This window comes from Struthio camelus, chromosome 1 (genome assembly GCF_040807025.1).
Source record: "Struthio camelus isolate bStrCam1 chromosome 1, bStrCam1.hap1, whole genome shotgun sequence".
In the NCBI taxonomy this organism is placed as follows: Eukaryota; Metazoa; Chordata; class Aves; order Struthioniformes; family Struthionidae; genus Struthio; species Struthio camelus.
Window position 1 is genome coordinate 222,733,016 of NC_090942.1, and position 15,333 is coordinate 222,748,348.

The 15,333-nt window shown below is 60.8% G+C and overlaps 1 protein-coding gene across 2 annotated transcripts in view; it reads left to right on the plus strand.

Annotated features, from left to right (window-relative positions):
* Positions 1–15,333, plus strand: part of ARHGEF17 (Rho guanine nucleotide exchange factor 17) — a 41,389-nt gene that overhangs the window by 16,382 nt on the left and 9,674 nt on the right. For both annotated transcript variants that reach the window (XM_068930784.1, XM_068930785.1), the window contains exons 2-5: positions 10,209–10,286; positions 13,695–13,877; positions 14,544–14,660; positions 15,022–15,114. In XM_068930784.1, coding sequence (XP_068786885.1) covers positions 10,209–10,286; positions 13,695–13,877; positions 14,544–14,660; positions 15,022–15,114 — 471 coding nt within the window. The remainder of the gene's footprint in view (positions 1–10,208; positions 10,287–13,694; positions 13,878–14,543; positions 14,661–15,021; positions 15,115–15,333) is intronic.

The following is a 15,333-nucleotide window of genomic DNA, read 5'->3' on the forward strand; positions in this document are numbered from 1 at the left end:
GATGGAGGTGGCTAGTACAGGGGGATGAAGGTGGCTGGTACCAGGGATGGAGGCGGTTGATACCAGGGATGGAGGTGGCAGGTACCAGGGATGGAGGTGGCTAGTATCGTGGCTGGAGGTGGCTAGTACAGGGGGATGAAGGTGGCAGGTACCAGGGATGGAGGTGGCTGGTATCATGGATGGAGGTGGCTAGCACAGGGGGATGAAGGTGGCTGGTACCAGGGATGGAGGCGGTTGGTACCAGGGATGGAGGTGGCAGGTACCAGGGATGGAGGTGGCTGGTATCGTGGATGGAGGTGGCTAGTACAGGGGGATGAAGGTGGCTGGTACCATGGATGGAGGCGGTTGGTGCCAGGGATGGAGGTGGCAGGAACCAGGGATGGAGGCAGTTGGTACCAAGGATGGAGGCTGCTGGTACAGGGGGATGGAGGCAGTTCGTACCAGGGATGGAGGTGCCTGGTAGCCGTGGTTGGGCATGGCTGGTACCAGGGGATGGAGGTGGCAGGAACCAGGGACGGCAGTGACAGGTACTAGGGATGGAGGTGGCAGGTATATTGGAGATCCAAATCTGCCCTTGCCTGGCATCAAGGAGACTACCTCTGGGTGCGTGTCCCTGGCTGGTGAATATTTTGCCTTCGCCAAAGCCCTGTCCCATGGGCTCTTCCCAATTAATACCCTGCGCCGGCTCCCGTTGTAACCCGGTGTCCCTGCTGGCAGGGTCTTGGCTCTGCCACTGCCCAATATCGTCCTGCTGGCTGCACCCAGCAGTTTGTCCCTGCGTTGGGCAGCAGGCGAATCCTCCGGTCGCACCCCCCTGCCCAACCCGGGGCTCGGTTTCTAACTAAGGGGTTTTCTAAGGCCTTTTCCCGTCAGCCCAGGAGGGCGACGCGATACTTCGGACCTTGCCTTAATCCCGTTCTTCGCCTCGGGGATGAATGTGGCCGGTGAGCTATTTTTTCATGTTTTATTTAGGTTTGTGTTTTTAACGTCACCAGAGCCACGCTGTCTCTGGGGACGGTGTCTCTTCCCGCTCGCGGGATGCGCGGGCCGGCGCTGGGAATAGCAGCTCCCATGTCCGCGAATCGGCTTTCCCAACGGACGGCGGACTGCGTGCGCAAGCGGGGATTTTGCTAAGCGATGCCATTTCGTGCCTGGCGGCCAGAACAGGAGTTGGGAGAGGGAGGGGAAAGGATTTGGGTAGGGATTCGATCCCAGAAATGCCAGCGGGCAGCGGGCGAAACATCGTTCGCGGGGGCGCAGCATCCCCGAGACAACGAAGGCTGGGAACGGCTCGGCTCCAGGGGCGTCTTTTCCCACGCACGGAAATTTCAGGGCGTTTGCAGGACAAATAACACGGGAAAGGCCTTGGTGGGCTCGCGGGAAAGGCGACGGTAACCACATGCCGCCGCCGCCGTCCCATTCCTGCTCCTCGCTGCGATGGGAAATTTATCCCCAGGCGAAGGGCCAGCGGCGGGCTGGGCTGGTTGTATCGGTTTGCCTTGAAAGCTATACAAAAACCTAATCAAACCTTATGGTTAAAAAACATCCCAAGAGGAGTTAATGTGATTTTTTCTGAGCGATTTTTCCTGCCAGAAACCAAGCGATTGAGGAAATATGGAATTGGATGTAATAGCGTCGTCCAAGCTGTTTAGGTTTAACATCGGCCACATCGTTACTAACCGCCAGCCCTATAAACGGCTCATTTAATTAACCTCAAACTTTCCTCCTGCAAAAAAAACCCCTCTTCTGGCCTTCAAATTAGCCTGAGAAACTCCAGGCAGAAAGGGACTTTTCCTTGAGAAAGCAAGTCAGGGTCAAAATCCAGCAGCAATATTTGCGGGCCGGCAGCACGCAAAGCCTGGCCCAGGGTTTTTTCTCGTTATGTTGCAAGTTTTGCTCGCCGAGGAGGTGCAGGGGGGTGGATCACGGCAGGGCGGCGAGGAGCCGGGTGTTTGCTCCCCGCAATGGCCTTGGAGTCGGGAATTTTCCTGAGACGGGGGCAGCCGCTTTGGGAAAACCGGAGTGCTGGGCCGGGATATCCGCAGGAGGGTTTGGTGCCTGATGCGGGCAAATCACTGCCTGGCACTGGGGTGGAAAGCAGAGGCAAAGCCCCGCAGTGGGAGTATCCCATTGGCTTAGGGAGGGTTATTTGGGGCTAAACGAGACCTTCGGGCGAGAACATCGTTTATCATGCTTGAGGGCACGTGTTCATGGAGGCCGTCGCAGGTCAGGAGAAAGACAACCCGGGACGGACTGACCCCTCGCTATCTCCGGCGTGGTTTTTTCCCAGCTCGCGCTGACCTTGCTGCAGTCAGTTTTACGAATTCAGCAGCCTCCTGGCCGCCCTCGAGGCGCTCCAGGATGGAGATTTTGGGGCTTTCGCCTTGCCTCGCCGCCGCCAGCGCTGGGTGCTCCCTGGGGCAGGGGACTGTCCCCCCACCCGGCACCGGAGCCGGCGACTCTCACTGTCTCCCAGCTCCCTCTAGTGGGATCTACACCCGGAAAAGGGGGTCGGAGCCGGGCAGCGGAGCCGGGGCCATGTCCCGGCTTGCCCACCGATGGGCCAGACGGGGACATGTCACCAGCGGGGTCAGGTCCCGGTGACACCTGAGCCCAATAACGGTGCAGAAATCCCAGTGCCTACCAGTTCCATGCAAACTGGAGGCTACGGAGAGGAGAGACGCTCCCGTCCCCCCAGCGGGGAAGGGGAGAGAGCTCCCCGGAGCTCAGCCGCCCTACGAGACCCCGGAGAATCCCCTGCCGCGGGCCGGCGACGGGGGTGCCACCGAACGGCAAAGCTCGCGCTGCTTGGCTGACGCCGGGGATACGCCGCGGCACCGGTGCGGACTTTCCGCCGCGACGCCGCGGGCTTCCCGCGGCTTTTTCTCGCCTCCCGGGAAAGCCAGCGCGAGCGCCGGGCCCCCGCCGCAATCTCAGCGCTGCACTCGCCACTCTTTTCCCTGCTCCCTTCACTGCGCCAAGGCCACGGGGGGGGGGGGGGCAGAAATTTATGTTTTTAAACACGATTCGGCTTTCCAGCTAGCAAACGGCGAGTATCTTGGCTGGCCTCGGCCTTGCGGAGAGGACGCCCAAGCTCCCTGCTCCGCCTCTCCGGGCATCCCGTGCCACCGCTCCTGCTCCCCACCGGCCCTTCCCGACCCTCGAGAGCGGGCCGCTGCCCGGCAGGTCGGGAATTTGGCCGCGATATCCAGGGCTAGGTGACGGAGGAGGCGGTCGTGGGCCCCGTTCCCAGCAGGGACCTTGTTCTCGAGGGCCAGCCAAAAGAAGGGCTCGGCTGAGACCTGCCAGCTCATTACACGCGAGGCCCTGAGCGTTCGAGGGGCTTGACCGCAGCGTGGCGGATGGGGACAGGAGCGAATCGGCCCGGAGCCGTCCAGCACACCGTCCCCTGCCGTGCTCGGTTTCGCCTTGGGTGGCTTTACCTCTTTTTTAACAGTCTCCGATTTCTTTGAGTAGCTGCAGGATCCAGTGGCTGGAGGGAAAACTGTCAAAGGGCAAAAGCAGCTTGAATTTCTGTGGGTTTTTTTTCGCTCCGTTCGAGTCTAAACCAGGACTGTTTGCTCCAGGGGGGAACGTCGTCGGGCCCAAATCCCTGACGGAGCTCGCTCGGCCCCGGCCGGAGCGTGGCTGAGCCCTGGCACAACTCGCTGCACTGCGTGCACCGGCACCGGGGCAGCACGGCCGGGCTCACGGCGTGCAGGCGCCAGAGGAGCCTCCGAGGGTGAAACGGGGGCTGCCGTAGGGCAAAAGGGGTACCGAGGGCCGCGCCGGGATGGCAAAGCTCCCATCCGGAGCCGGGGGTGGCGGCGGAGATTTTTCCTTCCCGGGCGACGGCTTTTTCCCGCGCCCCTTGCGGACGGGCGCGAGTTTTGCCGCGCTGCGCGAGGCCGGGAGAAAGCCCGAGTTCAAAGCACGAAGCGGCTCAGAGAGCCGCGAGCAGCGAGCTCCGTTTGGGGCTGTTTCACGCCAAAGCTGGCCACTTCGGAGTCGCTTTTATTTCCATGACCTCGACCGAAAAGACGAAAAGGGGAAAAGAAAGGGGGGCGGCGCGGGGAGGGAGGGGGGGGTGTTAAATTGATGCACTTCAGCCCGTGCAGGACGAAGGGGGTTATCGGGGCGCAGCTGATGGAGGTGACATCCGGCTCGTCCCCGGCGGGGACGCCGCATCCCCGTCTCCGGCGGCGGCGAGGCGCGCGGCCGAGCGATTCCTGCCTTCCCCCCCCTTCCCCCCCCCCCCATTTTTCCCCCCCCTCCTTTTTTTTTCCCCCCTCCTTTTTTGCCCTTTGCAAGGAGCATTTTGCAGCCACAGAGCTGGCCGGCGGCACCGGAGAGGGAGGCCAGGGCTTATCGCAGGCGCGGGGTGTATTTTTAGGACAGGAGGTGATGGGCACGGCCCCAGCCTCGCTTTATTCGGCCGGGGCAGAGCTCGGTACGGTGGAAAAAAATAGGCGGGAGCGGAGGGTCTGCGCTCCGAGGTGCCGCCGGTGGGGCGGAAATCTTTCCTCCGACGGCGATTTGCCTTCTCGCAACTCGTGCCGGGACGGAGCTGGCTCCGGCATCGCTGCCCTGTGCCAGCTCCGCTTCCCGCAGCCCGGCTTCGAGGCCGAGGACGGAGCTGCGGGAGGGTTCGAGGGTTTTCGGGGAGAGAGGTGGCCGGCAGCGGGGGGGGGAGCATCACGGCGAAGAGGCCGCCGCCGTCCGAAAAAAGATCATCCGAAAGGAAGTCGAAAGGTGTTTACAAAGCGGCGGGCTAAAAATAGCCCGCTTATATTTTAGCCCGGCCCTAAAAATAGGCCGGGCCGGTCGAGTGGGCCAAAACGCTGCCAGGAATTTCCTGCGGGCTGCGCTGGCGGGAGCGCGTTTTTGGGGGGGGGTCCGGAGCCCACCGCACCAGCTCTCCCGGGCAGGACGGGGTTAACGCCGCGGGACAACCGGCGCTTTACACCCGGGCCAGGGCAGGATGCGGCCCAGCGGCTGTGTTTTTATTGATTTGGATTTTTTTTTAAGCCCCCTCCCCGGCCCGGCCCCAAACTGGGGTCTCCGGCGGCCGCGGGGCCGCAGGCGGCCCGGAGCGCGGGAAAGGAGTCGGGCCGAAGTCGTGGCCAGCGGCCGGGCGCCACAAGGGCCGGATTTGGGAGCCGCGGGACAGGGAGCGAGTTCGAGAGCGGTTGGGCCCGTCCGCAACATGCACCGAGTTGGCCGTCCTCTGCCCGCCCAACGAACCAGCACCGAGGCCGCGGCGGGGGCGATCGCCAAGGGCTTTCCTCACCCCCGGAGGGAGAGAGAAAAATGCAACGAAACGTCGTTCCCCCGGAGGGGACATTGCCCCCGCGAGCTTTCCCGTGTGGCCCAGGGACCCCCCTGTCCCCGTCCCCATCCCGGGGGGGGGGAGGGGGGCTCTGCATCCCGGGAAAGCAGATTTTCGGCCTCGCAGGCCGCGCTCGGCTCTGCTCGGCCCCCGGGGAAGAAAATTCCCGGCTGAGGATGCGCTGCGCTGCTGCACGCCGTCACTATGGAAACCCGGCCGGGGGCTAATTAGATTTCGTTAACGAAGCAGGAGCGGAGGGTCGGGTGCCGAGCGAGCGGAGCGGCCGAAACGAGCTCCTTGTTGCCGGCGCGCGCGGCCGAAAGAGCTGCCGGCCCCGCTCCGTGCCTCAGTTTCCCCTCTCGTGGGATAAAAATACGCTGAGGCAGCAGCTTTGCTGAGCATCCCTCGTTTCGGCTACCCGCCCGCACCGGCATCCCCCCCCCCCCCCCCCCCCCCCCGCCGTGCGAACCGCCAGGGATTCTCCCTTATTTCCTCATATTTTTTTTGGAGACACCGAGGTGTGGGGACCGGGTGTTTCGGACGGACGGACGGACGCCCGGCCCCCCCCCCCCCCGTTCACCCCCCCTCCTCGGCACGCACGCGCCGACGCGCAGCCGGGCACGGCAGGCAGCCTGCATCCCTCTGCTCTCCTTCGGGAGGCAATTTTAGAGAGATATTATATATATATATATATATATATATATATATATATATATATATTAAATAGACCCCCCCTAGGAATAGATTGCCCGATTTTTATTTCCCTGCCGCAGCGAACCCGTTCGCTGAGATTTTCTTTTTGGTTTTGGTTTGGTTTTTTGGTGCTTTTCCGGCGGGTGGGGGGGCTTTTTTTTCCCCCCCCTTCCCCCCCCCCCCCGCCGTCACCTGGGCCGCGTGGGACGGAGCGACCCCGGGACCCGCATGCTGCAGATGGTGAGGACTCTCGCGCAGTTCACCATCGCCCTGGAGGACATGCGAGACGTCGGGGACGGCATCGACGCGGCCTTCGCCGCCGCCGGCCCCGGCCTCGGCGCCGCCGCCGAGCCGCCGGAGAAGGGCTCCTCCGGCAGCCGCTGCAGCCCCACCAACGCCGGCAGCGCCGAGGTGACGCGCCGCGAGGGGCTCGGGGACGCGCCGGCCACCGGCAAGGTGTTGCGGGGGGGGTGGCGGTGGTAATGGGGTTGGGGGGGGGGGGGGGGATGATGCCCGGACGGATGCACGGATGCGTCACGCTCGGACACATGGAGCGAGACCGCTAGCTGAGGTTTGGGGGGGGGGATGGAGAGAGCGGCGAGAGCCCTCCCACTCCCTCCCCGGGGTCTGGACCGCGATCGTCGTGGCAACGTTGCAGTGCCAGCCTCCTCCTCCTCGCCCCCGCGTCATCCCCCGGCGGCGGGGGGGGTGTGTTTGGGGGGGGCGGGGGGGTGGCCGCAGAAACTCCCCGTCCGCTGACGGAGCGCTGCCCCCATTCCCGCGGCCTTGCCCGGCCCGTGGGAACCGGCCCGAGAATTTTCCCACGGGTCGCCCACTCCCCAAAATAGCCACCCTGGGGGCTGGATGCCTCAGTGGGGATAGTAATCCCTCGGGTATGGGGGATGTCGGGGGGGTGCCCCAGTATCTCTGCCGCTGCCCAGCCCCAGCACCGCCACCTGGGCTCCCCCGCAGCAGAGGCAGGATGGGACCAGGGTGCACCGGCTGCTCCCATACCCCCGAGGGTAGATTCGGGAGAGGAGCCAGAACAGACGGAAACCGAAGCGGGGAGGCAGCAAGCTCCCCGCAGGGGAGTTTTCTTTGCTCACGCTGGAGCGCTAATTCGGTAGGGCTCCCCCTTCCCCATGCTCAGGCTGGAGGTCCCGCTTGGTCGCGCGAGGAAGGATGCTCCGCCCGACCGCGTCATGCGGGAGAGATGGCATCCCGGGGACCCCGGCATCTTTTTCTTCCCAGTGCCGACGGATAACACCTCTGCCTTTACAAATCTCCCCGCTGGAGAAGTCCCATAGCTGTCATCTGTGTCCCACGTGAGGGGGCTGAGACCTGGCAAACTCGCTTCCCCTGAGTCACCCTCAGACAGGCCTGCTCCCTCCAGGCCTTGCCTGTTCCCAGCTGTGCCGCTCAATGGAAAGGGACGGGACGTGGCCGTTCACCTTCGGGTCTCGCCGTGAAACTCTCCTCCCCATCAAGCCCCGCGAAAAATCTTTCCGGGAGATGGGGGCAGGCCAAGGGCTGGCATCTCCTTGCGCTTCTTTATCCTCCATCCATGCTCTCGTGCCATCGGTTGAGTAATTTGGGGCAAAGATCCTCTTTTCCAGCTCCTGGAAAAGCATAAAGTGATTTACGGTGTTTTCGGGCTGGCTCGCGCGCCGTGCCGAGCCCATCCAGCTCGCTGCCCCGGCAGGGGGAAGAAGGCAGGAAAACCCTTCCCCGCTGCGTTAGCCAAGCTGGGACGGCTCTGTAAAGTCCAATAAAAATCAGGAGCAGAGGAAAGCCGTCGTTCGGACCCAGCCGCAAGCCACGTGGCTGTCATCTCCGTCTCCCGGCAGGGAAACTGAGGCAGGCAGGGCTGGGGGGGCCGGCGGTGCTCAGGCTGCTGCGAGGCGGCTGTGCCCGTGCTCCCAGCCTGACCGAGCGCACGCAGAGCAGCTCGGTACCCACCACGGGGTGTCGATCCCGGAAAAGCCACCCCGACCCGGGGCTCCGCCACCTCCCGGGAACTGGACGCCGCTGGGGTCTGCTCGCGGGAAGTCGGCCCCGGGAGGCCTCCGCGCGGCTCTGTGTCCGGTTTTCGATGCTGCTTTCCGCCCGACGAGCGGAGTGTTTAGACAGAGCCCGGCGGAGATGGATGGATGGGGAGGATTAGTGATCTGGGAGCGATAACCGAGGCGAAGGGCCGGGGGTGGAGGGACTGGCTTGTTGAGAGACGAGAAACCAGAGCAGAGCCGTGGCAGCGGTTTTGCAGCGCTCGAGCGGCTGTTCGGCAGCGAGCGCATTGCTCTCTGGGGACCGGCATGGGCGATGTCGGCCTGAATCTGCGGCGAGGAGGGCTTAGGTTGAACGTTAAGTAAAACTTTCTAAGTGCACTTGTGTAATTGCAATGAGCTTTCACGGGGCCTGCGTCCCAGTTGCCAGCAACAGGAGGTGCAGGAAGCCCTGTGCCTCCCAGCTGAGCTGGTCCTGCGATACCAGCGTTTCTGCCATGCCAGAAGCTCCGACGTGGCTGCACGCAAGGGTAGCCCGGTCCCAGGGCACTAGAGCTGCCCTGGAGATGTAGCCAGGGCCATTGGGAGTCTCTGCACCCAGGGCTTTTGGGGCATCTCTGCACCAAAAGCTTTTGAGGCATCTTCACATGCAGGGCCATTGGATCCAGGGCTTTTGGGGTGTCTCCGTACCCAGGACTTTTTTGGAGCATCTCAGCAGACAAGGTCTTTGGAGCATCTCCACAGACAGGGTCTTTGGAAGATCTACACATCCAGGGCCATTGGATAGCTCCAAACCCAGGGCCCTTGGAGCATCTCCGTATCCCAGGCCTTTGGTGGGCCTCCATACCCAAGCAGAGCATCTCTGTATCCAGGACCACTGGAGCATCTCCACACCCACGGCTTGTGGGGCTTCTCCATGCCCAGATCCCTTGGAGCATCTCCACAAACAGGGCCGTTGGAGCATCTCTGTACCCAAGGCTCTTGTAATGTGTCCATACCCGAGGCCTTTGGAGCATCTCCACAAACAGGGCCGTTGGAGCATCTCTGTACCCAAGGCTCTTGTAATGTGTCCGTACCCAAGGCCTTTGGAGCATCTCCATAGCCAGGGCTATTGGAGCATCTCCACCCCAAAGCTGTTGGGGCATCTCTGCACCCAGGGCCCCTCGAGCATCTCCACACCCAAGGCTTTTGGGGTAGCTCCACACTCAGGGCCCTTTGAGCATCTCCACATCCAAGGCCTTGAAGCACCCCTTAATCTGGGGCCACTGGAGGGTCTTCACACCGTGGGCCTTTGGGGTCTTGCAGCAACAAGGACCCTTTGAGCATCTTTGCATGCAGGGTGTTGGAGCACCTCCACAGCCAAGGAGCATTGCTGTACCCAGAGCACTGGAGGGTCCCTGCACCCAGGGCCACTGGAGCATCTCCATGTCCAAGGACCATTGCTGTATCCAGGGTCTTTAGAGGGTCCCCGCAGTCAGGGCCAGTGGAGCATCTCCACTCCCAGGACCTTTGGGGCATTTCTGCACCTGGGGCCGTTGGGCCGTCTTGCCCTGGAGGAGAGACGTAGGCTGGGCTGAGCTCCTGGGCGTCCCTGCTTGGGGCACCAGCGCGGCAGGTGGGAACAGGCAGGAGGACTGTCCCCTGCTGCCCTCCGCTCTGGCAGTGCAGGGGGTCAAGCGGGCACCATCGGCAGTACCGCCGCATCCCCGGGGGACGGACACTGGAGCGGGGGGTCTCGGCGGCGCTGCGGCGGGGAGGTCAGCAGCCCGCGGGAGCGGAGCAGGGAGCGAATTCCAGAGCACAGCGCCCTCCTCTCCGCTCGTGGCGGGCGCGGGGCCGCGCTGAGCTCAGCCGCTGGGGAGCCCGAAGGGAGCCGGCACCGACCCATGTAGGGCTTTGTGAGCCGGGGCGGACTCCTGACGCGCCCAGCTGCCGGAGGAAACCAGGCAGCTCTGTGCAATCGGTGTCATGTACTTCCTAATCCTCCCGGATTCCACGATTTGGGTGGAGAGCAAGCAAAGGGGAGCTGGACGGGAGCCGGGCTCCTCCGGTGTATGGCCGTCGCTTGCAGCCGTTGCCGAGCCGAGTGAGTGTCCCCGCGAGAGCGCGGCGCCTGGCCGCTTGGCATCCGTCACACCCCAGCACCAGCCCCGAATCTCACCTTGCTTTTTCTCTCCTTGCAGGATATGAGGAAACACGTCATCATGACGCTCCTGGATACAGAGCAGTCCTACGTGGAGTCCTTGCGCACCTTGATGCAGGTAAGGCAGCGCGGCTGGCTGTGGGTGCCGGCGGGGTGGCGGGGCAGGGGGGGGCCGAGCCACGTGGCACGGCGCATGCACTGCTGTCACCTCGCTGCAGCCACCGAACAGGGAGCACGCGTCCCCACTAAACCGGAAACACTTTCCTTTCTCGGGGAGCGGGGATGCAGCCACAGCGTGGGTGCTCCTGCAAGGCAGTGCGGGAAGCACGCTGGACCACCGCGGCAGGGACAGCAGGGATGTTTGGGTGCTTTGAAGTCCGATGCTGGTGCTGCTGCGGGTGCCGTAGCGGCACCGATGGGGTGGCAGAGATGTTGAGGACTGCGTGGGACAGGCGGTGGGAGCAGCGTGGAAGCATGCACCACTGAAGAGGAGTGGGGAAGGTCATCCTGTCCCCCCAAATCAGCCCCGTAACGATTCCCGGCGGGCATTTGTCCAAGCGCTCTCACCCGCAGCCTGGAGCGCAGTATGCTGTCCCCCAAGCTGATTCCCAGGTTTTTCCTTAGAAAGCTCTTCCTTGCACCTTGCCCCATCTCCTGGGTTGCTGTTGAAGGCCATACTTTGCCATCCCATCCTCTGGGGACTTGGGGACCTGTTCCTCCTTGTGGTACCTGTTACTACATCTTCCCCATTTTCTGCTCAGCTTCAGCACCTGCTAGTGGTCCACAGCCATGGGTCAAGGGCTTTTTTACGTCCTTTTTTTACTGAGCTAATTCCAAAATCTCTTGGAGCAGCCAGGCTGGAAGGACCTCTCGTGTTCAGAAGGTTAATGAAGATATTTCAGAAGGTTAGTGAAGGTGAACATGCTGGAGCAGTAGTTCCTTGCTGGGCAACGCTTGGTTGATGTAGGTTTGAGTTATCAGAACCCGTCTCTGCAGGTGGAAGTGCCAAAAAATCAGGCAGCAGGTGAATTTGGTTGAAGGAGCAAGGCTACGATGGAGAGAAATGCATGTCGAATGCCTCTGATGTCCACCACAACCTGTGCAAGGGAGATCTGGTCCGTTCAGTACAAAAGCAGTGCCTGTAAGACATCCAGTGGGCTGATGAACCACGAAAGCATGGGACATTCTCATCTTCCCTGGACACCCAGCGAGGCTTTCCCCAATAAATGGCCAGCACAGCTGTTCCTGCAGCGGACACAGAGATGCAAGGAGGTCTTTGCCAGATGTTGCTGCAGGAGGGAAAGATCTATGGTCTTATAACAGACATTGGCTCAAGGGGGCAAGAGGACTCTGGCTCTAGTCCATATTTTGGGGGAAAGTGCATTTCATTCAGGGTCGGATGGCTTCTCTGCTGATCTTGGCTCTCACCTGGGAAGTTCCTAAGCCACATGGCAACACCCCTGCATGGTATCAGCCATCAGGCTGCGGAGGGAAATCCATGCTGGACTGTGCTGGAGCAGCATCCCTGGGAGAAATCACCTGATTTCCTAGAAGGTGGGATGCAAGGACCAGACTTGGCCTTGCTATCAAGGGAGGGAAGTAGTGTACAGCCCTTCTCCTGCTGGAGCAGTCTACGACAAGGCAGGCAAAGTGGATCAAGATCAGAGCAGATCTTTGGGTAGTATTTGCCTGTACTGACAGTGAGTGTCTATGGCCAGGGGTGTCCACTGGAGGTAGGAGCATGGACATCTGCTAAATGCAGACGATGACTTTTCAGGAGCGATTCTGCTGATTGCCTGCAGGCATCTGCTTTGGGATGAAACAAATCATGGTCTCCCACTCCATCTGTATTGGCTGGATCTCCATGAGATACCCACTGTTATTCTGAGGAACCTTATCCTCTGAGAGGATTCCTCCCTTCTTGGTGTCCGTGGATTCATTATCTCAGAGGGCAAGTCTGAAGCTGCTCGAGGCAGGTCCTATCCATTCAGTCTGTGCCTGGCTGTAATTCTGGGCCAGTGCAATGCAAGATCCCTTCTTGGCCAGGAGTATCCAGAACCATGTTGTGTCCTGGCCTTGTTGCCTAAACGCCTGAGGAAGCCCATGCTCCTCACAGCATCCTGAAGGACACCACATCCAGGTACCAATCCATGCATTCAAGGCTTGAGGGATTCTCACAGAAGACATAGTCCTCATCCTGCATCCATTGCAAATCCAGCTCTGCTGTTTCCCAGAGAGGTGCTCCTCTCCACTATGCTGCCCCATGCAGGGAAGAAAGCGGTCTTCACAGGAGAGCCCACAACCTGGCGTTCCTGCGAACCTCCTCGCCCCAGCCCATTGTGGAGGCCAGAAGCATGAACAGAGTTCAGAAGAGGAACGGGTTGAATTTCTGTGGGACAGGTCCACCTGTGGCTCTTAAATGCAACAGCCTTTATACAGCCTTTGGCTCTGGAAGACCCTCAGACTCACAGCTGGGAGCTGGCAATGGCCGTGGGAAGCATCATCTTGGTTTTGTTCTGATGGCGCTGTGGCCATGACTGGCTCGCTTCTTGGGTTGGGGCTTGATTTATTCTGCTGGAAACAGCATCTTTGACAAGCATCCTAGCCTGCCAGCTTGGGTCCCGCACAGCTGCTGGGTGCTGGGAGTAACCCAGTTCTCCTCTTGCCCAGCCAAAAAACTCTGTTCTTGAGATTGCTAGAGACGCAGTCCAGGGGATGGAGGAGGCCATGGTCTGGGGATCCTCATGCAACCGTTGCCCAAGGACCCATGCAACATGTCCATGCTGGGATCTTGCCCGCTGCCTGAGCCCACGAGGTGCCCATGGCCCCCAACACAGCTCTCACTGCTGGCAGCACCCATGGGACCTAGGGTGGATGGGAGGCACCAGGGTGGGATGGGGACCTCGAGGCGATTCAGGGTGCAAAACCTCCTGCGACAGCATGGGAGGTCTTTGCCCTCCCAGTGCTGCCTTGCTCCCTCCAAAGGCTTCCACACGTGCCTTGCTTTCAAGGACTCGCCCCCATAAATACCTCGTGAGATACTCTGGGATTTCGGCCACAGCAGGCCCAGGTCTCTGTGATATGCCTAGGCAGGGCCTGATTCTGCAAGGTGCAGCATGCCAGCCAGCCAGGGAAATGCAAAATCAGGCTCTGCAGTCTCAGCTTGGATTGCAAAGAGTTGGAACAGGACTGTTGCAGCTAGATCAAACGTGAGGCACCATTAAAGAGACAACAGAGAAGCTAATAGGACAGTGTCCTATAATGTCATGAGTTGCTTTGGGAGGGCGAGCGGAGGACAGTTATTTGTCGCTTTCATGATGCACAAGCAAGAGGGTACATGAAGTACTTGGTGGCAGGAGAGAAAGGAGCCAAAGCAGAGGGGTTTTCCTGCAACCCATAGTTCACCTGGGGAGCTCCCTGCTGCAGGGTGCTGCGAACCTCAAAAATTACCCAGGTTGAAAAATTCATAGGGGAAAAAAAAAACCTGTTGAAGCTCCGATTTGATCCCTTTGCTTCCCTGCTGCAGGGTTACATGAAGCCCCTGAAGCAACCCGAGAACTCGCTGCTGTGCGACCCCTCACTGGTGGACGAGATCTTTGACCAGATCCCCGAGCTGCTGGAGCACCACGAGCAGTTCCTGGAGCAGATCAATGACTGTGTGCAGAACTGGCACGAGAAGCAGAAAGTGGGCGACCTCCTCGTGCAGTCGGTAGGAGCAGCCAGCCCCAGCCTGATCCCTGTCCCCATCCCTGTCCCCATCCTGTCGGAGAGTACCAGGAGTGCGGGAGGTGGCTGGGAGCTGAGGGAAGGGTAGGACCAGGTGATCCCTGGTCCCCTTACGGTCAGGGATTTATTCCAGGCTATGGGGTTTGGCGGGAACAAGAAGGATTTAAGGCTTTCCCAAGCCAGGCGGTTGGGACCTTCCCAGCCATGCTCACCCGTCCAGCGTGGCCAGCATCCCCCCAAGCCTGGCGCTCCCTGGCGTCCCTCTGGGACCAGATGCTCGCTCTGTACAGGAGCACACGGACACAGCTCCAGCAGGGAAAGTCTCTGAGCAAGAGCAGGAAAATGATTAAAGGATGGGAAAAAACACGTCTAAGATGGAGAGAGAGAGAGAGAGAGAGAGACGATCTCCAGGCCCTCGGTCTGCTTAGCTTAACGGCGAGATGCTGCAGCAAGCAGCTGGATCTGCAGCTTCGCATTTCTGCACTGGGAGCAGAAATGTCAGGGCTGAAAAATCTCAGCATGCGACGGGAGAGGCCTCCCCGCACCGGGCGTTGAGCCTGGGCAGATCCCCAGGGGGAAGGAGGCGGCCACAGTTAACCCTTGGGACCACTTCGCCCGCCTTTCACTCCCTGCCCTCCACTCCCCGCAGTTCTCCAAGGACGTCCTGGTGAACATCTACTCTGCCTACATCGATAACTTCCTCAACGCCAAGGATGCTGTGAGGATCGCCAAGGAAGCCCGGCCAGCCTTTATGAAGTTCCTGGAGGTAGGTCCTTGGATGCACTCCTTCGGTCTGGGGGGGTCGACACGGCTCCCTGCGGAGCCTGGGAGCCATGTGCCAGCCTGCTCACAGGGCAGCAGGAACTCACAGGAATCAATCGGTGATGTGTGGCCAAAATGGGATTTTTTTCCCCATCCCCTTGATTTCATTATGAAGAGATTTTAGTCAGAACCTGCTTTGGGGTGAACTAAAGTCATCCAGGTGCTGGGCTGGTGGGAAAAGGAGTCGTGCCAGCTCCTGGACTGGTATTGCTCCAGCCCTGGAACTGGTAGCAGCCTGGGTGAGCCAGGTCCCCACCACGTCCCACCTAACGGGCCCATCCTTCTCTCTTGCTGACATTTCATAGCAAAGCATGAGGGAGAACAAGGAGAAACAGGCCCTGTCCGACCTGATGATCAAGCCCGTGCAGAGGATCCCGCGGTACGAGCTTCTGGTGAAGGTAGGCAGAGCAACGCCAGGCGGCTGAAGGTGAGACCTGTCCAACTCAGCTCATCCGTATGGGGCCTCGGAACGGGGTTGCAATCGACTGGCTGCACGAACCAGGTTGCAAGAGGAGATGCTTTGGGCTCCCTCCTGCTGGCCCCGGGGTTTCGGGAACCTGCCTTCACTTGAGAAAGCTCCCGAAGAGCCACCCCAGCGGTGCCTTTAAAATGCAGCT